General features: G+C 40.1%; 1 protein-coding gene across 1 annotated transcript; it reads left to right on the top strand.

The window, feature by feature from the left end:
• The first annotated feature begins 297 nt into the window (after nucleotides 1-297).
• Nufip2 (nuclear FMR1 interacting protein 2) lies at nucleotides 298-25,412 on the top strand. The gene is made up of 4 exons (XM_021652668.2): nucleotides 298-1,027; nucleotides 5,891-7,609; nucleotides 14,149-14,181; nucleotides 17,438-25,412. The coding sequence occupies exons 1-4, from the start codon at nucleotides 730-732 to the stop codon at nucleotides 17,488-17,490; spliced, it is 2,103 nt and encodes a 700-aa protein (XP_021508343.1). The 5' UTR covers nucleotides 298-729; the 3' UTR covers nucleotides 17,491-25,412.
• The last annotated feature ends 258 nt before the right edge of the window (nucleotides 25,413-25,670 follow it).

The following is a 25,670-nucleotide window of genomic DNA, read 5'->3' as shown; positions in this document are numbered from 1 at the left end:
ATACAAAGCAAAATGAATCCAGAATACAAAACGATCTATCGAGTGGTGAAGGTCTTGTATTCTTAAAAAATGTATTTATTTCCTCTTTTTGTATTGCCCCTTTCGTGGTCTAAGGGTTAAGGGAATTGAGCTTTCCTCCTCTGGATACCCGGAAAAGGATTAAAACACACACACACACACACACACACACACACACACACACACGCGCGCACACACACACGGAAAAGGATTTTAAAAATCACATACATACACACACACACACACACAAGCATACAAAGCTGAGCAGTCGAGGAGGTGCAAAATCAACAGACGGCTCCTAGCGCCGGTGGAATCGTCGGTGGAATCTGCTACCCTCGACACCAGCTTGCTTGCGGCGAGGAGTGTAGAAAGTGCTGTTCGCTAACTGCGTGGTGAAGGAGAGAAAGCGATAGAAGAGAGAGCCATAATGCTGACGTTGAAGGCCCGGCCCTGTGAGGTTGCATAGGGTAAGCGGCGTTGGCCAGGCGGCGGCGGCGAAGGAAGGGAAGAGGATTTGGGCTGGGGGCGGGGCTTGACGCGCAGCGTGGCCCCTGATTGCTGGAGCGCGGCTGCCAATCTCGCGGATCCGCTCGCTTAACCAGTGCGCTGGCGAGACGCGCTCAGATATACCGAGCGAGCGCCGAGCAGCAGCCTCAGATCCTGACGGTGCAGCAGCCCGCAGCCTCAGCCAGGGAGTCCCAGCCGCTTTCAATGGAGGAGAAGCCCGGCCAGCCACAGCCTCAGCACCATCACAGCCACCACCATCCGCACCATCACCCCCAGCAGCAGCAGCAGCAGCAGCAGCAGCAGCAGCAGCCGCCGCACCATCACCACCATTATTATTTCTACAACCACAGCCACAACCACCACCACCACCACCATCACCAGCAGCCTCACCAGTACCTGCAGCATGGAGCTGAGGGCAGCCCCAAGGCCCAGCCCAAGCCGCTGAAACATGAGCAGAAACACACCCTCCAGCAGCACCAGGAAACGCCGAAGAAGAAAACAGGTCCGAGAGGGAGGGCGGTGGGGGAAGGGACACACACACACACACACACACACACACACACACACTCGGAGGGATGGGGGTGGGGCTGGACGTGAAAAGCGCGGACCCGGTCGGGGTGTGCGTCCCGCGGGGCCGGGGATGCCCCCTTTCATTCTTCCCGGGCGCGGGCCGCGAGGTGCGGGCTGCAGCGCCCTCTCCTTCCCTTTCAGCATGGGAGAGGCCCAGCCAGGCCGGCGTGACCTTCCTCGGCCCCCGCCCCGGCCGGAGGCAGACCTGTGCGGTCGGCCTTGGGAGTCCAGCCTCGTTATTGTTATTCTCTCTGCCTTCCCCCTCTCCCGCGGCCTTGGAGTTGCCTGAATGCGGGGGCCCTAAAAAGGGGTGAAAGTCGGCCGCCCTCAAAAAAAAAAAAATCCCCTCGAGGTGTGTGCGATCGAGGCGGGTGGCGTGGGTCGCGGCTCGGGCGGGGTCGCGAGACCCCGAGCCGCCGGCGCGGAGCCGGGCTGAGCGGGGGAGCGTCCTCCTCGGCCGCCGGCCCGAGCCCACCTGTGGCCTTGGGGCTGGCCGGCTAGGTGGGGAGGCCGGGCCCCTTCGCCCCTCGGGTCGTTTCCGCCCGCAGAGGCCCGCTTTGGGCGCCGGGCCGCGCTGTCCGCCCGCGAGGCTCCCGCGGAGGCCTGCGCCCCCGGCCCGCTCGCCTCGGAGCCGGCGAGGCTGGAATGTTCTCTCCGCGCGGGGCCGCTTCCTGTCCGCCATGTTGGAAGCCGATTCCTGTCACCGACTCCGGCCGGCTGAGGAGCGGGGGGGGGGAGGAAGCCGGGGGGGGGGCAGGGCGGCGGAGGCCGCGCGGCGGGCCGTGCTCGCCGCCCCGGGACCCTCGGTGGCCGGCGCCGGGTCCCCCGCACTGCGGGCGGCCGCCGCCCGCCGCCCCTCCCCCCGCCCGGCGCCGGGTTGTGTAACCCGGTGGCGGCCGCGCGGCCCCGGGCGGGTCCCTGGGGTGAGGGGCGGGGGCGGTTGGGGTGGGGGAGGGCCGCGGCCACGAGGGGAGCGGCCTGCCCCGTGGACCCGCGCGCCGGCCGCCGCGTTTCCCGCTCCCGGGCGCGGCGGGCGGCGCGGGCGGCGGGGCGGGCGGGGAGCCGGCCTCGGAGAGGAGCTTGAGGGGGAAGGCGGCCCGGGCGGAGGCCGCGGCGGGCGAGGGGCTTCATGTTGGGTGGAGGCGGCGCCTGAGGCCGGGTGGGGTACCCAGCGGGAACCCAGCTCCCGGGTCACGAGTTTCTCTGCCACAGGAATCTCATCTCCTGCCAGGTTCGCTCACGACTCCGCCTCAGAGGCTTTTTCACTTAGGCCTTTTTCATTACAGCAGCGCATTTCCTACCAAAAAAAGGAAAAACAGCCTCTCAGGCCGTGTTCATTCGTTTTTCACTCAGCACCCAAACTTCTGAGGTTGGGTGGTGACTTTTCGGGAGGGATTGATCAATTACAGGATTTGGATGGGCAACCCAGGGCCAGCTTTTGGTTCCCTCTTAATTTAACGATGAGCTGGAAGTGGGTTGTCCTGAGGCTGTGTCACCACCCTCTGATCTTGGACAAGTCCTTCTCGTGGTATTAAAGTGAAAGGTGTTTGGGACCATTTAAAACCAGTGTCAAGTCTCCAAATTGAGTTTTAGGTGATAGAAAGTCATGCATAACAAAGTAAATGTAAAGGTCTTGAGAAAATAATTAAACAATAAGCAAAAAAAAATTAAGCATCAAAGTTTATATAGTCACAGATTGAAATTGTTCATAAACTGAAGAGAAGAGGGAATACTTAAAATCTTAAGCTTATGCTGTCACTGACTAGTGAGAAAAACTTACTGTAGACAATGACTTTGAAGACCTGATTTCTTTTGTAGGGTGGTAGGGACTGATGATAGTGTAATGGTAAGGACAGCAGTCTGGAAACTTAGAACTGCACTAATTTTGGCTTTCAGAAGGTGAGACAGTATTAAGGTTGTCAAGTACTGGTATGGTTTAGATTTAAAATTTATGTTTTTGAGGTTTGCCTATTCCACACAGGACTCTGTTCTCCATAGAGGTGGCACCTCTCAAAATACGTCTTAAACTGGGATGAAGAGTAAGGAGGGAAACTGGGTTTAGGAAATTGAGAGACCATTGCTGTGTGGTTATAGTCACACAGGGCTGTTGGTTTATTGTGTACAGTGCTAATTAAGAAAAGGAGAATATGTTTGGGACATACTTGTGGGTAATGACCCATTACTCCCAAATCTATGAGAAACTGGTTTTCTGGATCCAGAAGAGGGCATGAGAGAAGACTAAATTGTTAAATAATTTTAGTGTCAAATCCAAAAGCCAGATTTATCAGAACTCAAATTTTGCTAAGTCTATCTGAAGTGGAGTCAGCATGGCAGCCCTAAATAATAAAAGCGTTAGGAATTCTGTAATTTCTGTAATAACTACTGTCTTCACATTCTTAACTATCTAAGCTTTAAAAGATGCTTTTCATACCAAGGAAGGCCACAGTTAGAAAATTATTATGTAGATAAGTGAGAACACTTTTTGTCACTAAAACTTAAAAGCTGCATGGTGGTTTCATTGTTTTATTTTGCAAACTTGGGATTTAACCTAGGATCCTGGTTGTATTAGGAAGGGCCTGTCTACCACTGAGCTACAGACTTGGCCCTTTATAGTTTAATTTGTAATTCTGGTGCTTCACTCTCTAGAGAAGCTGGAGGTAGTGTGGGCCACCATTTTCTAACTGTTTTTTCCATGAGTGATTTCTGGTATTTGAGCCACTAGAAATCTTAGGTAGACTTGTTCAAGTTTGGTTCAACTTGATTTGAACATCAATATTGTTACTGACATTGCATGTAACATTGTCCACCTTTAGTTGAATTACGTAAAATAATCTAATAATAAGCCAGAAGATATAGATACTAACTTACTGAGATATTAGATTGAGGTAGTTCTTGTCTTTGTTGTCCGGGGTCCAGAGTTTCACAAGGATAAATCTATTGAGACTCTCTAGGTCTCCTATTCCTAATGTTTTTGAGACAGGAGGGCTGGAGAGATGGCTCAGGTTAAGAGTACTGACTGTTCTTCCAAAGGTCCTGAGTTCAATTCCCAGCAACCGCATGGTGGTTCACAACCATTTATAGTGAGATCTGGTGTCCTTGTTTGAGACAGGATTGTAGGGAATGCAGCACTAGGCCTGACTCACATTTCTTGAAGAAAATTTTGTAGAAAACATGCCATATAGTATAAGGAAAGAAATATTTGAGACAGGGTAGGGTTTTTGTTTTTGTCAAGACAGACTTTTTATAGCCTTGGCTGTTCTGGAGCTCACTGTGTAGACCAGGCTGAACTCACTGAAATCCTTCTGCTTCTGCCTCCTGAGTGCTGAGATTAAAGCTGTCTGCCATTACTGCCTGCCTAATTACAAGGTTTTGCTATGGAGCCTGATGGCCTGGGATTCGTTCTGTAGACTAGGCTGGCTTTGAATTAGACTCTCCTGCATCTAGCTCAGCACTAGGTTTAACGGCGTGGCCACCACATGTGCTCCATGAAAGCTTTCATTTGGGTCAGGAGATGCAGCTTAGTGGTAGAGCACTTGCCTAGTATAGCTTTGGGCTCAGCCCTCAGCAACAGGAAGTCTGTCTTATTACAGTTTTTAGAAAATGAAAAATGGTACTGTAAGGATTTACTGTGGCACACACCTGTAATCCCAGTACACAGGAGGCAGAGGGAGGCGTAGCACTTGAGTTCCAAACCAGCCTGGTCTATAAAGCAAATCCAGGACAGACAGCCAAGTTTACACAGAGAAATGCTGTCAAGAAAAACAACTAAGGATATGTAATTTTTTTTCCAACTACCAAGGGTTGAGCCTTGGACATTACATGCTTGACAGGAAGTTAAGAAAGAATGTATTTCTTTTTACATGCAGGGCAGTGGCAGTGTACACTTTTAATCTCAGTACTGGGAGGCAGAGTTTGAGTTTGAGGCCAATCTGGTCTACAGAGTGCCCAGGACAGCCAGGGCTACACAGAGAAACCCTGTTTCAAATACTTTTCATTGTAGTTTTGTGAGCAGGTTTGCATGGGGGTAGAAAGCTGTGGGTTCTAGACAGACCAGAGTTTAGTGCTACTTCATGATTTGATGTCAGGCTGAATCTGACTAGTTTGGGAAAGTCTACAGGCCTTATAGTTTTTGTCTCATAGACATTGGCAACTAGCCACGCACAGCCCTCAATTTCCCCTTTGGGGAGGGGGGTAGTACTTGGGATTGGAATTCAGTGGTCATACATGGGAGGCAAAGGCCACAGCCTTAGTTTTCTTTTAGTTTATTGTATCTGAGCTTGGGGCTTTGCCCAGAGAGTAGCACTGGTCTAATAAATGTGTGTTTGTTTTGAGACAAGGTTCTGTTCTGTAGCTCAGGGTGGCTTCAAATGTCCAATCCTCTTGCCTCAGTTTTCAGATGTGCTGGAATAACAGACAGGTACCACACTTGGGTTGTATTGAATTTAATTAATTGTAAGGAAATTTTTATAGTGGGCCTCATTGTTATAATGTATAGTTTTATTCAGTTTAGATAATCTAGAGTATTGTGGCATGCTGCTTGAAAGGTCCTGTTCATTTTCTAATTAGTTTGGCTACTGGTCCAGTAGATGGCCCTGATGTGAGTTGTGTCCTAGTTCTGCCTGTGCTTAGCAATGAACTCCACGTCATAATCTGTAAAATGGGGAGGACAAATTTCTTAGAAATGTGAAGTAGCAAACCCTACAGCATAGTATCTAGTACCGATAAGCTTTTTCAGTCTTAAGTACTTACTGTGATTTAAATGTGTGTTATTTGTGTTTGTTTTTTCTTTCTATAGGCTATGGTGAAATAAATGGTAATGCCGGAGAAAGAGAAATATCTTTAAAGAACCTCAGTTCTGATGAAACTACTAACCCTATTTCCAGGGTCCTCAATGGCAACCAACAAGTTGTAGACACTAGCCTGAAGCAGACTGTAAAGACCAGCACCTTCGGAAAAGCAGGAATTAAAACCAAGAATTTTATTCAGAAAAATAGTATGGACAAAAAGAATGGGAAGTCTTATGAAAATAAATCTGGAGAGAACCAGGCTGTAGATAAGACTGACGCTGTAGCAATTCCAAATGGTGTTATAACGAATAATTCAGGCTATATTACTAATGGTTATATGGGCAAAGGAGCAGATAATGATGGTAGCGGATCTGAGAGTGGATACACCACTCCTAAAAAAAGGAAAGCTAGGCGCAATAGTGCCAAGGGTTGTGAAAATCTTAATTTAGTGCAGGACAAAATAATGCAAGAGACTAGTGTCCCAGCATTAAAACAGGGACTTGAAACTTTAAAGCCTGACTATAGTGAACAAAAGGGAACTCGAGTAGATGGTTCGAAGCCTATTTGGAAGTATGAAACTGGACCTGGAGGAGCAAGTCGTGGAAAACCTGCTATGGGTGACATGCTTCGTAAAAGCTCAGATATTAAACCTGGTTTGAGCAGCAAAAAGTTTGATGATCGGCCTAAAGGAAAGCATGCCTCAGCTGCTGCCTCCAAAGAGGACTCATGGACCTTGTTTAAACCACCCCCAGTTTTTCCAGTGGACAATAGCAGTGCTAAAATAGTTCCTAAAATAAGTTATGCAAGCAAAGTTAAAGAAAACCTCAACAAAACTGTACAGAACTCGTCTGTGTCACCATCTTCATCTTCATCCTCTTCATCATCTACTGGGGAAACTCAGACCCAGTCTTCAAGTCGGTTATCCCAGGTCCCCATGTCAGCTCTGAAATCTGTTACTTCTGCCAATTTTTCTAATGGGCCTGTTTTAGCAGGAACTGATGGAAGCATGTATCCATCTGGGGGTCAGCCACTGCTAACTACTGCTGCTAATACTTTAACACCCATCTCTACTGGGACTGATTCAGTTCTGCAGGACATGAGTCTGACTTCAGCAGCTGTTGAACAAATTAAGTCTAGCCTTTTTATCTACCCTTCAAATATGCAAACGGTGCTGTTAAGCACAGCACAAGTAGATCTGCCCTCTCAGACAGATCAGCAAAACCTGGGGGATATCTTCCAGAATCAATGGGGTTTATCATTTATAAATGAGCCCAGTGCTGGCCCGGAGACTGTTATTGGAAAGTCAACGGATCATAAAGTGATGGAAGTGACATTTCAAGGAGAATATCCTGCCACTTTGGTCTCACAGGGTGCTGAAATAATTCCCTCAGGAACTGAGCATCCTGTGTTTCCCAAGGCTTATGAGCTGGAAAAACGGACTAGTCCTCAAGTTCTGGGTAACATTCTAAAATCTGGGACTACTGAGAGTGGAGCCTTATCCTTGGAACCCAGTCATATAGGTGACCTGCAAAAAGCAGACACCAGTAGTCAAGGTGCTTTAGTGTTTCTCTCAAAGGACTACGAAATAGAAAATCAAAATCCTATGGCCTCTCCAACGAACACTTTGTTAGGCTCCGCCAAAGAACAGAGATACCAGAGAGGCCTAGAAAGGAATGATAGCTGGGGTTCTTTTGACCTGAGGGCTGCTATTATATATCACACTAAAGGTAACTTTCTTTTTTTTTAATTACACTTTATTCACTTTGTAAGGTAACTTTTTAAAAGAATCTGATGGGCTGGTTCTGTGTGTGTGTGTTGTGTGCATGTGTACACTAATGGTTGTATGTTTGAAGTCCTATGATATTAATGACCAGATAAGTATCACTTTCTTGATTCAAGGTCTTTGGAAATAATATAGTTTAGAGGAATGTAGTTTCACAACATAAAATGATGAAGAGAGGTAGAATTGACCACTAGTTAAAGAGGTTTCATGTGGAAATGGGACATTTAAAGGCATAACCTTATGTATTTTGTTTAGGTTTTTAAAACAGGGTCTCATAGTCAGGCTGGCCTTGAATTCTTCATACAAGTGCTGGGATTGCAAGTGTATTCTCAAAGGCTTGTAAGTTTTTTTAAGTGATTGTCTATATTCTAGGTGCTCCTGAGAGTTGAGATATGTACCACTAAATGTGGCCTCCCTCTCTGCTTCTTAGGAAGTATATATATATATACTACTCAATTAGCACAGCATTTCATGGAGTGTCAAATTTTTCTCCTTTAGAAGGTACCAAAGTGGTTTACTAAAGTAATTCAGGGAAACAGAGACAGGCACATGGATTGATCAGGCTTGTAAAGACCAGGTCCAGTGTTTGTGTTTGTGTGTGTGTGTGTGAAGACAGGATTTCTCTGTGTGTAGCCTTGGCTGTCATCACACTCTGCCTGCCTCTGATCCCTGAGTGCTAGGATTAAAGGCCTGTTGTGTTAAACCAGGTGAAACCATTCTACTTCTGTCCTCTCAGCTAGTTTCTGCTTCTATTGTTTTAAACATCAGTGAACATAATTTATTCATATCTGTGTCTAGCTGTCTAGCTTTGGTTTTTCGAGACAAGATTTCTTATAGTTGAGCCTGTCTTGGATTCCTGTAGACCAGGCTGTGCCATTGTGCCCGATGTGACTTATTTCTTTATTAAAAAGGTAGTTACGTATTTGAATATTGGCCTGCTTTTGTGTCTGCACCACACCAGTGTCTGGTGCCCATGAATTGTGCTCATGAGTACTGTGTTTTCACAGCGTTTTTTACCTCACCCCTCTTCCTCTTCCAACTTACCCTGTGTCCTCACCAAATTCACAGTCCCTTTAATTATTGCTTTACACATACACATACATGTATGTAAGAATACAGCATGCTGAGTTCATGTGCTTAAATGTTTAGAGCTGGCTGCTTGGGATGGGGCACTCATCCTAAAGAAAACTGGTACTCCATCTCAGTGTCCATTAATTTCCTGAAGCTCTTAATGTAGGGGTAGGACCTTGGTAAGATTTCCCTCACTAGTTGCCTTTCTTGAACTACAAACTGAAAGACTGTACTTTTATAAACATGTACTTTTGAAAATATTTGTTTCCTACTTAAAAACGAAATAGGAAGTTGGGTGTGCTGGTGCATTTAATCCTTGCAGGAATCTGAATTCAGAGATCTGAATAGCAACTTCCAGGACAGCTAGGGTTACAAGGAGAGACAGACCTTGTCTCAAAACATTTGAGGAGAAGTGGGGAGTCTGGGATTGACTAAGGTTTTTAAAGGTTTTTTTTAAAGGCATACCCCACCAAACCTGGTGACATCTTTTTTAAGGAATCTTAACAGGTAAAGATTATTTTGACTTGTTTTCCAGGTCTCCTTGGAAATAAAAGTTTAGAAGCTGAAAGTAGAGCAAAAGAGAAATGCTTATTAGTCTTTTAAGGTGTGTTTAATTATATATGTTATCTGCCAGGATAGTTGGGTAGTTTTGGTGTCATTTTCTGTGTCATCTGCTCTCTAGGGCCTCCTATTGAAAATCAGTATCTTGTAGTTTGTGATAATTTTGAGCCTAAGACATTGAGATGATCTTGTTCTGTTAGGTGGTTGGTAGGTTTTTGTATGTGGTGTTTGTTTCTTAGAGCTAGGATCTCACATTGCCTAGGCTATCCCTGCAACAAAATTTCTTATCCTTTTTTTTTTTTTTTTTGATGGGGGCTAATGCTGGAGTTTATACCAGGTCTTGTACTTGCTAGGTGGCTCCTTGCCACAGAGGTAGATCTTCAGCCATGATTTTTTTCCTTTTTGAGACAGGATCTCACTGTGTTGACCAAGGTTGGTCATACAGTGCTTCTGCCTCTTACATGCCAGGATTAAAGGTGTGTTCCACCACAGCTTAGCTTTTATTTTTTTTCCATGACAAGATTTCTGTGTAACTTTGCTGTTCTGAACTCATTTTGTAGATTAGGCTGAGATTACAGGTGTGCACCACTGTGCTTGGCAACTTTAAATTTTTTTTTTTAATGTAGAATTTATAGATACCTAAATGCCATTCTACATGATTTCAGTTATCATCTTTAGTAGAGTGTATTAAGCTTGAATTTTGCAGTCAGGCATTAGTAAAACTGATGGGAATAAAACTAAGCAGATAATAACTCATTAAGGTTCCAGGAGGGCAAGTTTTTGAGTTGCTACTAAATATAGGTTGATTCAGTAGTGGTTCATTGGTCTACTGGTTTTTCTATTTGAATCAGTATTTTGAGTTAACAGATAGTTGTGAACTGCTCTGTGTGGGAGCTGATGACCAAACTGTAGCCCTTTGGAAGAGCAGCAAGGGTTAATTTTTAATTAACCAGGCTTTTAGTTTTTTTTAAATGTTTTTTAAACTTGAAAAGGAGAATCATTTGTGCTTAACTGGACTATCAAGAGTAACTGCCTGTATTATATATAGCATTAGTGTTTGGGTCTACTCAACATCTGTTGTTGTAATTAGTAAGTCAAGCTTAGAAAGTTCTAAAGCCGGGCATGGTGGCACTCCCAGCACGTGGGGATGCAGATGGATCTCTGTACGTTCAAGGCCAGTCTGGTCTACAAAGCAAGTGCAGGACAGCCAAGAATACACAGAGAAACCTGTTCTTGAAAAAAAAAACACCAAATTGGGGTTGGCAGTTCTGTGCAGTACCTGTAGCTTCAAAAATAGACTGTTCACCAATTTAATTTAGAAATATTAGGTAGGAGGGTATGTTGTGTCAGTTCAGTAGGAATGGTATGTATTTTAATTTAACATTAATAACTTGCAGTCTCAGTACTACTGATATTTTTTTTAAATGAAAATGTTCGTTTCAGTTAAAGATATAAAATGACAACACATTAAGGAGTTGATGGGAATTACAGTCCAGGTTTGACATTTTTCTCTTAGCTCTTCCATTACGTATACATTGTGCCATGAATTTTGCTTAAGAAATGACCATTAGGGGCTGGAGAGATGGGTCAGAGGTTAAGAACACTGCTTGTTCTTCCAGAGGACCTGAGTTTAATTCCTAGCAACCACATGGTGACTCACAACCATCTGTAGTGATATCTGGTGCCCCCTTCTGGCATTCAGGTGTACATGCAGGCAGAACACTGCATATATAATAAATAAGTAAATCTTTAAAAAAAAAAAAAAGAAGAAATTACCATTAGCCTGGTGTGGATCACTCCTTTATCTTAGCACTCTGCCAGCCTAATCTACATAGTAAGTTCCTAGACAGCTAGGGTTGTATAGAGAGAGACTTTAATAAAAAGAATAAAAGGGAAAAACATGATTTTATTGAAAACCCAATTTGATTGGTTGAAGTTTGTAATCTCAGCACTTGGGAAGCAAGATTGGGAGTTCAATTAAAGTTCATAAGACTACCTTGTGATACCTAAAATCTATCTGAAAGAGAAAAATAATACTTGGGTTAGGGCTTGCTTAGCATGCATGGATAAGACCGTCATTCCCTAGCACCACAAATTTATCTTTGTACCATGATAGAGCAATGTCAGCTATTTCTAGTGAAGGGAGTCTTTTGCATTTATAATCATGTGAATGATCAAACTTTGAAAAAAAACCTTTGTAATTTGGGGAAAGGCATAAGGGAACTGATTTTGGAAATTGGGCATAATGAGGTAAGGTTGTGATGGTTTGTAAAGTTTACAAGGAAGACTGGTCAACTCAGCTCTTGGGCCTGAAATAGTTCAAAGGTAGTCTGACCAGTTCAAGGCCATCTTGACTATTAATTTAGAGGCCTGTCAAGGGTACATAGTGAAACCCTGCCTCAATGTTTAATAAAATAAAGATTCATAATAAAAATTAATGTTGCTGGATGTGATGGCACACATACTTTGATCCCAGAGTTATACAGAGAAACCAAAGACATTCATTTACATTAAGTAGAAGTTCAAAGAATCAGTGTTACAGACATCTAAAATGAACTGCAGTGTATACTGTACTGTAAAAATTTTGTAACCCTCTCCAGTTTAGAGTCAGAATTGTATAGGGTTTATGTATGGATTTAGCTCAGTGATAGAAAACCGAGTCCTTCTTTTCAGCCTTTAGTTCTAAAGTGGTAGGGAATATGAACAGAGCTATGGTAGAAATAAGATCCTCCACCTCTTGCCTCATTTTTCCAGGGCGAGCTGTATATAGTTTCTGTATGTGTTCTTACAAGCCCAAATACCAACATTCTTCGCTAACATATGCTAAGAATTTCTATTTAGCTTGTCCATGAATGCCTTTAACATTTAGGAATCTTATTAACATAAGCCTCCAGCAGTTTTTTTAAAATATATACATTGACTTGATTGAATCCTTGATTCAATTTCCTGTATTTGGAAAAGTGCTTTTCTCTATAATGCCGAGATATAAGGCTAGGTATAGTAAATAATAGAGTTCCAATGATTTGTCTGTTTAGAAGCTATAGTGGTTCTTGATTTCTTATATCTGCCTTATTAGCACAGTGATCATAAATTCACAATGATACTGGTTTGAAAGATCACTTGGAAGGAATTCACAGAAATAAGCTTTATCTTTCTTTTTCTTTCTTTGAGACAGTATCTTACTGTATTGTCCTGGCTGAAGTATATTCTTGTCATAATCTATATAAACTTGACTTAGGTCTTTTTTTTTTGTGGTGATGGGGTGTTGAAATCAGGTTTTGTTGTATACTTAGGCTGGCCTCAAATTGTTAAGCTTCTACTTAAAAACCATGCCTGGATATATGGCTTCTTGCTTCTCTAGAGAGACATCTGCCCAGGACTTGAAGGCCTTAAACTCAAATAGCAATCAGTTAATTCATTTTTCCAAGTTTGGTTTATTACAGGTGTGATATCTTTAATTTTATAAGAGGTTCAAAGCCAGCCTTGTTTCCATAGTGAATTCTAGGACATCCAGGGCTACACAGAAAGACCCTTTGCACCCTTCATACCTCTAAGTAAAACAACTTCTGATGTATCTTTGATCTTGTGGGGATAATGTAGTTATATAATTCTCAGCCTCTGTGTTTACAATAAGAATTTTTTAGAACTGTACTGGTCATTTCTTGTTTGTACCCTACTGAATCCTACATAAACAGATTGCTTAATAAGTGAAACTAGCTAGGAGATCTAGTTCTATAGTGCAAAATAACCTTTTTGTCTTTGTATGGGCATTAGAAAAGTACTGTCTTGTTTTTGTGATAGCTCATCCCTTTTTTCTGAATAGTTTGGTTTCATCTCTACTTTCAGGGACTACCTAGGGTGTTTTGTATTATAAGCTATGTCTTACTCATTTAGGATGTCCATTGTGAAGCCTTGTGTACAAAGCTGGTTCTCACTGCTTGCTCTCACTATGGTTTAGACATGTTTATGCCCTTGCTGTAAGATGTCAAAGTAAACATGTAAGTTTGAAAGAAATTGGAGCAAATGACGATTGTGTAGACAAATAGGGTGTTGGTTGGCATTTTGGCCTGTGGACTTAGGTGTTGTTGTCTAGGGGTCATAACCACTCTCCTAGATGTTTAATCAAGTTTATTAAATAGGATGAATGATCTGTTGAGGAGACTTGACCGCCCCACTAAGGTAGGCTGCCCAGTAAGTAGGTACAGTAACAGTGAGGTGAGAAATAGCGTTAATATATGTAGACTTGGGCGGGAGAGGTGGCTCACAAGTTAAGAGTCTTCCAAAAGTTCTGTGTTCAATTCCCAGCAACCACATGGTGGCTCACGACCAACTGTAATGAGATCTGGTGCCCTCTTCTGCTGTGCAGGTGTACATGCTGGCAGAACACTGCATACATAATAAATAAATCTTTCTATATATATGTAGACTTTTGCATATCTTTACTATTTGTAAACACAGAAGTCAGTTTTGCATAAGTGGCCGTGTGTGTGTGTGTGTGTGTGGGGTATATATACACATGTACTTACAGACATGTCCCACCTCGTGGAGGTCGATGAATACCATCATCTACCAGGGATTGAACTTGACAGACATTAGGCTTGGCAGGAAGCAATCCTCCTGATTTTTCATAATCAGCATGTACATAATCTATATACTGCTTAAAGATTAGCTTTGTGTTGCATGTAGCTGTACTGTTGTCAGTCAGCCCTATATACTTTATCCCAGAAGTAGCAGTCTAGGTTTTTCGGATGTATGAAGAAAAGTATAACATTGTAAGTGTAAAAGCAGAGCTTTACACAGCATTCATTGAAGCGTGATGTATAAAATCATTTTTTTCTCTCTCTCTTATAGAAATGGAATCTATATGGAATTTGCAGAAGCAAGGTAAGAATGGTTAATTACTTGAAATGTTAACACAAATCAAAAATCATGACATTTGTTTTAGTGAGGATAATTAGAATCATGGCCTACCCAATGAACATGCTCTATTTTATATTAACTGCTTGTCAAGACAGTAATTGCCTTACCAAGACTGCTAAGAATGAGACTTAGTGACTTGAAATCCCAGCTCTTTAAAGAATTAGGCTTTTAAGTTCAAGGCTATCCTGGGCTACAGTGTTGCAGGGAAAATGGAAACTCTTCTTGTAGAACAGGTTTTTCAATTCTGCATATTTGGTTTTTTTCAAGACAGGGTTATTCTGTGTGGCTCTGGTTATCCTGGAACTTAATTTGTAGACCAGGCTGGCCTTGAACTGCCTCTGCCTCTTGAGTACTGCGATTAAAGGCATGTGCTCCCACACCTGCAGAGGCTAAGAGTTTTAGACTCTGTGGTAGAGCTCATGATTAATATATATATGGCCTTGGGTACAACCCCTAGTACAGTTCCTCCCTCTTTCAAATATATATTTCTGAGAAAACAAATGTTTTTACCTTTATGCATTCTGCCTGTATTTGTATGATAGAAAAGGGGATGACAGCCTAAGAACTAAAATTCATGGTTTGGGAAAATAATCAGTGTTAGAGAGAATGAGTTCTCTGGCATGGTGTTTGGAAATATAAATAATAGCAAATTCATTTTATCCTCCTCCATAACCAAGAGCTGACAGGACAGGGACTGGGTGTTCAGTCTACATGTTGTCTTCTTTAGGAATTTTAAACTAAAACAGTAGGTACTGAATACATGAATAGATTTAGAGCTTGTCGGGAGAAGTGATCATTGAGTCCTAGTAGACCCTAACTGCAATGCCTGGTGAATGGCCTTAGATTCTGTTTGACTCTACATGTCAGGAAGTTTCAGCTCACAGATGGGCTAGAAAGTGACAAATTCTTGATTCCTAACATTGTTCTCTCTATTTTTAATTTTTTTTTCTTTAGTATTGAAGTTATTATGATTGAACCAATTATACTGTTCCTTATGCCCCCTTGATTGATTTCAAGTTCATAGTCTCTTCATTTTTGTTTCATGTATATAATGTTATTTCTATGTATATGTTTTCAGGGCTGATCATTCAGTATTGGATGTATTGGATAATCAGTTGATGTGGGGAAGAAACTCTAAACTCTCACATTTCTTAGTTGCCTGTAGTTCTTTATGTAAGGTTGAAGCTCCTGGACTTTGTCATTTACTTTAGCACCTGTGTCTATTGTTATCCTTATTCAGCTCACAGTTAGGCAATCATGTTGATGAGACTTAATGGTGTAGCTTTTAGACATTCCTAGGAGAGGATCTCACAGTGAATTCTCTGATGACCTGGTTCTTGATAATCTTTGCTACCCCTCTTTGCAATATTCTCTAAACCTTAGGTGCAGGAGATTTTTAGATGTGTTCATTGAGCCTGGACTCCACAACTCTGCATTTTGATTGATTGTGGTTTTCTCTAATGGTCTTCATGTGTTGAAGTTTCCATGATGTGGGGTGAAGACTATCCCCTATAAGAATAAGTATGTAGAGTGTAGTTAGGATTATGCTTGATTAATGAAGTAGTGCTTGTATGTTCTTATTCAAGAGCCATGATTTTACTAGCCGTAGGTATTGGGTTAGGTTTCCAGGACCAGGAATGTTTTCCCTTTTTTGTTGAATGGGTTTCATTAAAGTCTTGTTGGTTATTTCCAAGGTGTGTGTGCCACTACATCATGGTTACCATGCCATTCCTGGCTGTAAGTAGTTCTTAGGCATCATAGCTACTCTACCTTTTTATGTCCAAGGATCAAGTCTTTTGTTTAATACAGCCATGGCTTAAAGATAATTAGCAAACACATAAGAATTGGTTTCTTAGCTGGGTGTGATGGCGCACGCCTTTAACAGGGAGGCAGAAGCAGGTGGATATTTGTAAGTTTGAGGCCAGCCTGGTCTTGAGTCCCCCAACAGCCAAGGATACTCAGAGAAACCCTGTCTCAGGAAAGAAAAAAGAATTGCTCTCTTTATAGATTTGGTATTGGTAGTATTACATACCTTTAATACCAGCAGAGTCAGACCAGTGTCTGAGATTAAGGCTAGCCAGGCTATAATAATAATAAAATAGTCTTTACTGAGTAGATGGTTCAGCAGGTAAAGATGCCTACTGCCAAACCTTGCAATGTGAAAGGTGGCCAGGAGGAGAGAACTAACTCTGAAATGTTGTACTCTACCCATGAACATAAACATAAATACTTAATGTAAAACAAAATTTTAATGATCTCTGTAGAAGGGAGTACAAAAATTAGAATAACATTAAAAAGAGCTGTGGCTGGACCTTCAATCCCAGCACTTGGGAAGGCAAAGGCAGGAGGATCTCTGAGTTTGAGGCCAGCCTGGTCTACAAAGCTCAGGACAGGCAGTGCTATACAGAGAAACCCTGTCTTAAAAAAAAAAAACAAGTTGCCTTGTAGTCTTTGTCCAGGCAAGTTTTGACAGTTTTATGTTTTGAATTTACAAAGATTTCTTTTTGGTGATGGGGTGTTTATATTCTAGGCATGTGCCTAGGCATCTTGGGGCCTACTTTTATGTTTGCTGAGAAAGAAGATGGTGATAATGTGGGAATTAAGGAGTAAATAAGTGATAAGAGACTAAACAGATTATTGTGTTGTAGTGAATTATTAACATGAACTATTTGATGCTAGATTTTACTTGAGCCATTCCTTGTTGAACATCCTATTCTGGTTAAAATAGAGATTTTAGGCTGGGGCACGATGGCACATGCAGCACCTGGCAGGAAGACATAAAGGACCCAGGAGTTCAAAGTCAGCTGCATGGCAAGTTTTAAGGCCAGTCGGATCACATGAGACCTTGTTTAAAAATGAAAAGTATTTTCTTGCTTTAAAAAAAAAAAAAAAAGCTCAAGAATTTGTTACTATTAAATTATTTGTGGGTAAGATTCCTTCTTCATGATTTCATGTTTGCCACTTTTGTAATCAGTTAAATCATATGGATAACTCATTAAATGAACTTATCCCTTAGTGGGTGGTAGACACTGTTGTTGGATTTGTTGGGAATGGCTGAACGGCTATTTTGAGTTGAAACTGGATCTCACTTGGGATAATAATACTGGAAAGAATTATGTTTTAATCAGAAGGGTAGCAATTTAAAAAGATATTTCTGGGGAGATTGCTGGGTTTTGTTTTGATTTTGTTTAATTAGTTTACTTTTTCACTTTGCCTCTAGATCCCAAAAGGATAATCACTTACAATGAAGCCATGGATAGTCCAGATCAATGAAGGACCAGACTGCCTATTTGTAACCTTTCTGCAGCATTAGAGCCACCGTTCATGGGGGACACAAGGCTTTTATGCTCCTAGATCTTCAACGCAGCAGAGGAACCATAAGTAGAATCACAGGATAATATATACAAATATATATATATACATATATATATATATAGTTATTTAAAAAAGGCAACTGAAAGTAATTAGACTTCTTAAGGAATCAAATTTATTTCAAGAGACTACACATGGTTATTTAATCTCCGGTACCGAATAGTTTTTTCCTTTATTATTTTGTTAGTTTTTGTTTTTAAGTGTGAATGCAAATGATTAATGAATACAGACTTAAAACAAGCGTGGTTCTAAAGTTCCTGCTGTCATCGACTTGGGCAACAAATGACCCACTGGAAAGGCAAATCCACTTACTAGGTATCTGAACCTTGTTCTGTGACTAAAGTGATACACTAATCACGGGGAACCCAGAATGATTCAACATTTCCCCCCACTCCACCCTTGATCTTTTAGTTTTATTTTGAGCCCTGCGAGAATGCTGGATAAATGCCTTGAAGTTTGCAGGGGTGTTTTTTGTTGTTTGTTTTTCTGTTTTGTTTTGTTTTTTAATCCAATGATTTGCATGTCTTGCCAAGAGTTGTGCAGCCTATGTGGGGTGTTTGAAATAATTCCTTTTTACTTTTGTGGGGTAGGGACAGAGGGGGGCATTGAAGTGCTACAATCCTGTTTGTGGGTACATAGTTAACTTTGGCTATATGTTTGACTTTTAACAGCTGAAGAATCTGAGTGTCATTTAAAGAAAAGTTGCAGAACAAGTAATTGGCTGATAATTACCCCTTGTAATTGTGTAACTGGGAGCAAAAATATATTCTGCTTTTCTGCTGTAGGTGCTCAGACTTGCTCTCTGTCACTAACACTAAGTGTGTACTCTTGTTTTCCATCAAACATTTAAGAGAAACTTACATACCTTTCTGTAAATTCTTTTAATTTCAGTTTCTCAGCAAAATCTAAAAAGATAAAAAGTTCATGAAAAAATGTTTGTTTTTAGCCAGCGAGGAGGTAATAAACACTGCTTGTGTTTTCAGGCAAATTCTACTTCTGAGCTTATTAGCTTCTAATTATATTATCATTAGAGCAAGATGGGTTGTTTTCTTTTTTTTTTTTTTTAGGAAAATAATGTGAAAGTCTGGAAATTTTGTTATGGGCAGAAAAGACCACTAGCCCTGTCTTATCATCGTATTACCATCCTGTTGCGCTGCAGCCTGTGTATAGCATGCTAAAATTGTGTGTGTGTGTGTGTGTGTGTGTGTGTGAGTGAGAGAGAGAGAGAGAGAGAGAGAGAGAGAGAGAGACTAAGGGTCCAATTTAAGACTGGGTGATGTTAGTGGCATAACAAGTTCTCTGACCTGGTGTAGCATCATCACACACATAACACATACAGAGAAGTTAGTGTGTCCATGTTTGTCAAATACAAGTTCAAATAGCAGGGCCTTTATAACAGGCAGGCTGTATCCCCTGGACATGGGGAGAAAGTAGTTGCTTTTTACTCTTAATTGTTTTATAAGAAATGTCCAGTTTTGAGCGATTGTAGTGTGGATGGATTTTTTTGGTTTTGTTAATTTCAGGTTTTTAACAAATAGTTCATGAAAGAAGCTATTTGATTTACCACAGAGAAAAACTTTTTAGTCTGGATTTCTGCCCTGCTTAGATTTTTTTTTTTTTAAAGTATAAGCATGGATTGCCAATTCCACTTGATGTAAACAAAACCTTTTATACATAATATATATAATAACTTATTGTATCAGCCCAGGTTCAGAAACTTGTGGTAGGCCAGTTTCAGATAGTCTCATTTCACCTGTAAACTGTATCACTTTTACTGATATTGTAATTTTCAAATGTATAATATGTTTACAGACGTGCCCTGCATTTAGTCGTTTGTTCCTATTTTGATTTTTTTTTTTTCTTTTTTTTGGTTGTTGAGTCTCCTGCCTGCTTGCCAAAAGCTAGGATGCTTCAGCCCTGTGTACATCCATGAGGCATCCTTGAGCTTTAAAGCATTGAACAAACTGGAAATTGCAACACGCCACATACTGAACTGAAAAAAAGTCTGTGTTTTGTGTTTTTTTTTTTAATAAAAATTTTCAAAAAGTTTAAAAAAAATGCTTGATTAAAGAAAGGCTCCAGTTTGTTTTATAGGTTTTAAAGTTCTGCTTTGTGTTTAATTGCCTTGTGTAACCACTTGTCGCCTTAGGGCCAAATCCCTACCCCTATCTTTTTTTAATGCCCATTTTGCTTGCCTGAAATTTTAAAGTTCTGTTGCACAAATCACAAGAAAAAAAAAAGATAAAAAGGAAAAAAAAAAAAACCTTCCTTGGTTTGTGGCATACAAGGTTGAATGCACAAACTGAAAACAGAAAAATCCAGTTTCCTGAATTGGGCTTTTTAACTTAGATGTAATAGTACCTTTAAAGGCCTTCACTTTCATAATTCCTTTTCCATATCCTTCAGGCCTCTGTGCAGAGAAGCTAAAGAGAATGTACTTCTTCTCTGTCCAAAGGTGTTGAGTCTCACTTCTAAATGAAACAATGCAACATTTCACTTTGATTTCTCCACTGAAATTTTCTTGATAATATGGTTAGAGGAATATATATATATATAGTAGTTAGAAATGTCTCTTAACTTTCTGGGATCCCTAGTGACCCATCATTAACTGTCAGTATTTTTTGGACATTGGGTTAATGGAGTTAATTGCCTCAGTACAAGCAGGACTTTGGGACAGACATCTTTTGTGCTGTTTGATACTTGTCTCAATCTTTCTCCTTAGGTCCTCACACAATTCCTTACAGAGCACTTATTAAAAAAAAAGTCTTACAAGTTCATCTGTTTTCTGATTATTTTTGTGTAAGCTTCTAAAGAAACATCAGCTGTGATTAATTTAGCACATTTAAATAACAGTATGTTGTTGGTATATTTTCCTTCAACTCAGAGTATTAGTACTGTAGCATAAACCAAATACAGTCTAGAGGGGATTTTTAACATCCCTCCATTTAAAAGACTGAAAAGGGTGTGTGTGTGTGTGTATGGATGGATGGATGTTGGGGTGCTTGCGTGTGAGGGAAAGATGAAGATGCGAAGAATTAGTAAATGAATGTTTAAGACATTATATTAGTATTCAGAGAATGAAACTTGTATTTATTTTGTGCCATTTGTTTTCATTACATGGAATAAAGTCGGGTGGTTTAAATTCTTAAAGGGTAGTACTAGAAAAATGGCACTAAGGATGAAATCATGACCTATTTTTTTAATAGAAACTAATTATGGGTGATGATTTCTTTTTCAGTTTGTCTTGATTGTAGGTTTTGCGTCACATACCACTCACTTTTGTGTAAATGTCTTGAATAATATCCCTTCCCCACAAAAGACAGGGTGTATTTATCTTTTCTTTTCATCCACAACCTGAAGTTAATTGCATAGTGTTTCCTCTAACCTTAGTAATGAACCTCCACATCATCAATAAAGTGTGTTTATGGTGTCTATAGTAGCCTGCCCTTCTCTACTTAACTAGAAACTTGAGTGACACCTTTTTGCTGTCCTCTCTCTGCTTTACTAGTTACTTATAACTTGCAAAAATTCATAGATGGAATACAGTGCTGTGATTTGTTTTCAAATGAGTTTTTAGAGAAAATAAACCTCAATTGGTAGGACACAGCAGCAGTCATTTTACACTTGGTTGTTAGCTTGTTGCCAGCCCTCACCAAAAGTACTTATGTCCTCATGCTCTTTTGGGGAGCAGGGGGATAGATTTTAAGGTTAGAAAAAAGGGCATGTAAATGAAATGCGAACTTGTAACAGATGGCCATGGGTAAGGAAACTGAAGACTTGGCTGAATTAAAAAACCTCTCCACTACTGGTGGTGGTGTCTCTCAAGTCACTTAGTGTTCAAAAATGCTAAGCGTCATTAACAGACTAAAAGAACTAATACGTTGTAGCTGGCCAAATACATGTAGTGGACAAAGTTTCTATAAGGCCTATTGATATATGCCTGCCAGGCTGGATTTTGATAGGACTCTTTAACAGTTAGAAAGGATGGGACTTGCAAGTCTTCCCCAATGTACTAGTAGGGAAGGAAGCACAGGACAAGAATAGAAGCTGCTTAAAGATGGCCGGAAGAGCACAGGCCAACCGTTCTCAAAATCATTGTTGGTTTCCTGGTTGAAGAAGGTGGGCTTCTGCTGTTAGTATCTTAAAATGATTGTGAACACTTAGGTGAACAGCAAGACCCTTACGTGTTGGTGTGAAAAATGATAAATCAACTCGCTTAAGCACTGACTTTTAAGTTTTGAAGCAGTAGTTTTGAATTTTAAGTCCATCATAAAATACCCAGTAAAGCACCAGTGTATTTGCAGTCAGGGACTGGAAACTAACACTCTTAAGCTGTAGTGGGGATTGCTGGTTCAGACATTTCCTGTTTAGAAAATTTTGTTACATTCAGAGTTCTGAAGCCATTTTATATTTTGGTGTCTGTTTTTTAAAGCCTTATTTAAAATAGCTACAAATGTTTTTTTTTTTTTTTTTCTCCCCAGTTCACTTTTGCTTTCACTGTAATCAGTTTTAATCTACAGACCAAACCAACTTAGATCAACATTACAATAGCTTTCCATACATACCCCTTTTTTCCTCAGGTGCTAAACAAAGGCTCCAAAATGAATATTGCTTTAGTAACATCTGTTTTATTCTTAAAATGCATATTTCTTTTGCTAATTGTAAAGATTTGGTGTTAACAAAGTGGTTTTAATATGTAAATATGAACGAATACCTTTAGTTCTATTAAGTCAGTTTGCCTTTTATCTTTTGTAGATAATTTTTCACAATCTTGAATACATTTCATTGGTATTGTTGCATCTTTAGAATGAAAACAACTGTTTTGTCTTAGATTACGCCTGCTGCTGCTATGGGAAACTGAAAATCAAGAATGTGATGCACTTTTTAACATTACTATAACCATAGGTTGCTTTAATACCTTTTCTCGGTAGCACAGCCACTAACAAAAATGAACAGTTTATAATTCTCTTCAGGAAGTAAGTCAGTTTGTAGTTGGTGTTGACCTATGAAGGGGACAGTAACTTAGGAAATAAAACTTTTGGTTAATATTATATTTTGGCCGTAAAGTGTCTTCTACTGAAAATAGTTTAGATTTTAGCTTCGTTTCTATTATTCCCTCTTTGCTTCAAAAAGAATTGGTAAGAATTAAAGGAAGTCATTTCATTGATTTTTTTTTTTTTAATTGTCAGTAAGCTTTTTTCTTTTTTTTTTTTTTTTTTAGAGAAGTAATACTGCCCTGAACCAGTCAGATATTTAGTTTAGTTAATAAAGCTCCTGACTACTCTGCTTCTCAAGTGTATTTTTTACTTAACAAAGGTAAACAATAAGAATGCTACTTGACAAAGGAAAAAAAAATCTTCTCAAGCACATACTCAAACATGAAGGAGAAAAAAACCCAAAAAGTGTGTAGAGGAGGGACACCAAATGAGGTGGAGGAATACGAGAATGATGTGTGGTCCAAAGCTATCTGGTTATATTTTGATGTTGCCAATATTGTAGAGCCAAAATTTTAATTTGCTTACTTAATATATTTGTTGGCCAGAGATCTATTTTTATATCAGTGTGCCTTGCATGTATATTAACTTTGGGAAAGGCCATGTAGTGATGCCTGAGATGTTGATGGTTCTTACCACCTCACTGATTTTTATGCAGTGGAAATGCTCATTCTATTGCCCAATTGGTGCTCTCTGTTTAAAGTCATAGATCTTGTCAAACTGGAACTCTTTTATAAACTGGGGAGTCACTTTTTTCTTTCTCTTCATTTTTTAGTCTGTTAGTGGCTGGTCTGTAGTGGGAAATAGTAAAAAGGAATCTTCACTACCTACCCCCACCCCCACCCTAACACCACCTACAAGTGATGTGATGATATCATTACTTTGTGCTCTTTGAAGGAAGTTTCAGTTTGCTGTCTCCTAGTGTTACAAAAGGTGTTATTAAAAGCATTGTTTGCAAAGTACAGGAAGATGATGGGAGTATACATTATTTTTGTGATTCTTTGTGAGCTTTGATCCAAGTTATTGGCTCTTTCCAACAAAAATTTCGTGGTTGAAGCACCTTGCTTAGAAAGATTTTAATATTCATGTCTATAATTGTCTCAATAAACTGTGCAATTCTTGTCATTATAGAAAACAAAACAAAAAAAGACAGATCTGAACTCTCCCTAATGTGATTTGTTAGTTTCTGTATTTCCTGCCAGTGTAAATGTGAAAAGCTTTGCTTGCATTACGTTTTAGAAATGCATTTTGCACACTCAGTTTTGCTGAAGTTTTGCTGAAGCTCCGTGAAAAGGTTAGATCTAAGTAGATGAATAAAGCTATGCACATGTTTTGAAAGTTTAATTTGTGTGTCATTACCAAAAGTAATCTGTCATTATTTTGCTGTTCTTAGCTTTACCATCTTTGGAAACATGGTTCAAAGTTAGTTAGCTCATCAGTGGAACTAAAAGGAAAGCTGGCACCCATTGAATAAAGTCTAGTTGATATGAGAGCTTGACTTGTATCTATTAAAGGGCTTTTCTTGAAACAGGGCAATTGTATCAGCTTTATAAACCATTGGATCCAATGCTCTTCTCAGTGAATTTTGAATATTTATGAAAAAGAAATGGAAAGTCATTCAAACTGAAACGAAGGAAAGACCTTTGTCATATGAAGCTCTGTGGCAGTTTTATGTCTTAAACTGATTTAAAGGTAGGATTGACTTTTTTAAACCTTTATTATTTTAACATAAATTTGGTTAATTGGATGATTTGAGATAAAAATCGTTCAGTTTTAAGGTCAAAACACAGATTGTTTTTAAGGACAATGTGTATCTTTTTAAAAGCCCAGACTGATCTGGGCTTCTGGTTCATTCACTGCAGTTGCATGTACTAAGTAGGTTCTTAAAGGTTGTTTAGGTGTGCTGGCCAGAGCTTGTCTTTCATCTTTTAACAGGTAACTTCGGTAACTTGAGGACATTTGTAGGTGAGCTGAGTAAAAGATACTACCAATGGTGTTTTCCCAAGCTCCATGTATGAGGTATATTATTTCATAGCTTTTGTCTATCAAAAAGGGTTACTTCTCTTTCATCTTGTTGGCTTTGAAAAGACAGCAAAAGTTCTGTTTGTTTATAGTGGCAGTTAGTAAATCTAGTAAAGATTCAAAATGTGGTCTATACTGCATAGCTTTATAAACACAGGTAGTAGCAAACAGCTTGGATGGCTTTGGATACTCTTGAGCATCTGTCAATAGTTCATTTATGTCCAGACTTAGAATAAACTGGTAGCTAGGCTTTATGGTGGACACCTGTAATCCTGGCAACCAGCAGGCTGAAGCAGGAGGACTATGAGTTCAAAGCCAGACTTGCTTGCATAGCAACATAGCAAATGTATTGGAGAAGTAATCTCTGTATATTGTGCACAAACATTTATTTATGAGCTGGGTTGCCTTTTACTTTTGAAAAGGATAATTAGTGAATTACAGTTATGTTAGAAAATATTGTCCCTTTCCCTCTGAATTTTTTTTCAATATTTTTTTGCCCAGTTTCAAAATAATAAAAGTAGGTCTTTTCTTAGATAGAGGAACAGTGACCAGAAATTACCGTTTTGCTAAATAACTGCTTAGGTATTTACTTAAAGCTGTTGCTGGTCTTAAAGAATCCAAGGAAGTCTCAGTTACATGATGATCTTCCCTTATCAATGTCTTACTTAATGTTCAGTGTTTTAAAAATACAAAATTACACTCTACAACCATACTCAGATTTACTTATTTTATCAGAAAAACTTGAGAGATTTGTAGATCAAATAAGACAATAAGTGTACATTGTTGAATAAAAAAATTTAAAGTTTTGAGGTGTGTTGTGTGTTTTGTTTTGCTTGTATTTTAATATTTAGATTCCTTACTGAAAACTAAGGTATGATTGGGACACTATTTTCTAAAGGTCAGTTGTGCAAAGAGCATCAGTCTTAAAGGTACTATGATTATATGTCTCTTTTTTTTTTTTTTTTTAAATAGGGACTCACTATATTGCCCCAGTTGTTCTGGATTTCAGTATATAGACCAGGCTGGCCTCAGTCAAACTCCACCTTCCTCTGCCGTGCTGATAAA

The sequence above is a fragment of the Meriones unguiculatus genome, chromosome 7 (assembly GCF_030254825.1).
Source record: "Meriones unguiculatus strain TT.TT164.6M chromosome 7, Bangor_MerUng_6.1, whole genome shotgun sequence".
NCBI classification, from domain to species: domain Eukaryota; kingdom Metazoa; phylum Chordata; class Mammalia; order Rodentia; family Muridae; genus Meriones; species Meriones unguiculatus.
This window is presented reverse-complemented; position numbering and strand designations above follow the sequence as displayed.

Coding starts and splice junctions, on each gene's coding strand:
- Nufip2 (XM_021652668.2), top strand. CDS start 730: ATGGAGGAGAAGCCCGGCCAGCCACAGCCTCAGCACCATCACAGCCAC. Junction 7,610..14,148: donor TATTATATATCACACTAAAG/GTAACTTTCTTT, acceptor TCTCTCTTATAG/AAATGGAATCTATATGGAAT. Junction 14,182..17,437: donor ATGGAATTTGCAGAAGCAAG/GTAAGAATGGTT, acceptor CTTTGCCTCTAG/ATCCCAAAAGGATAATCACT.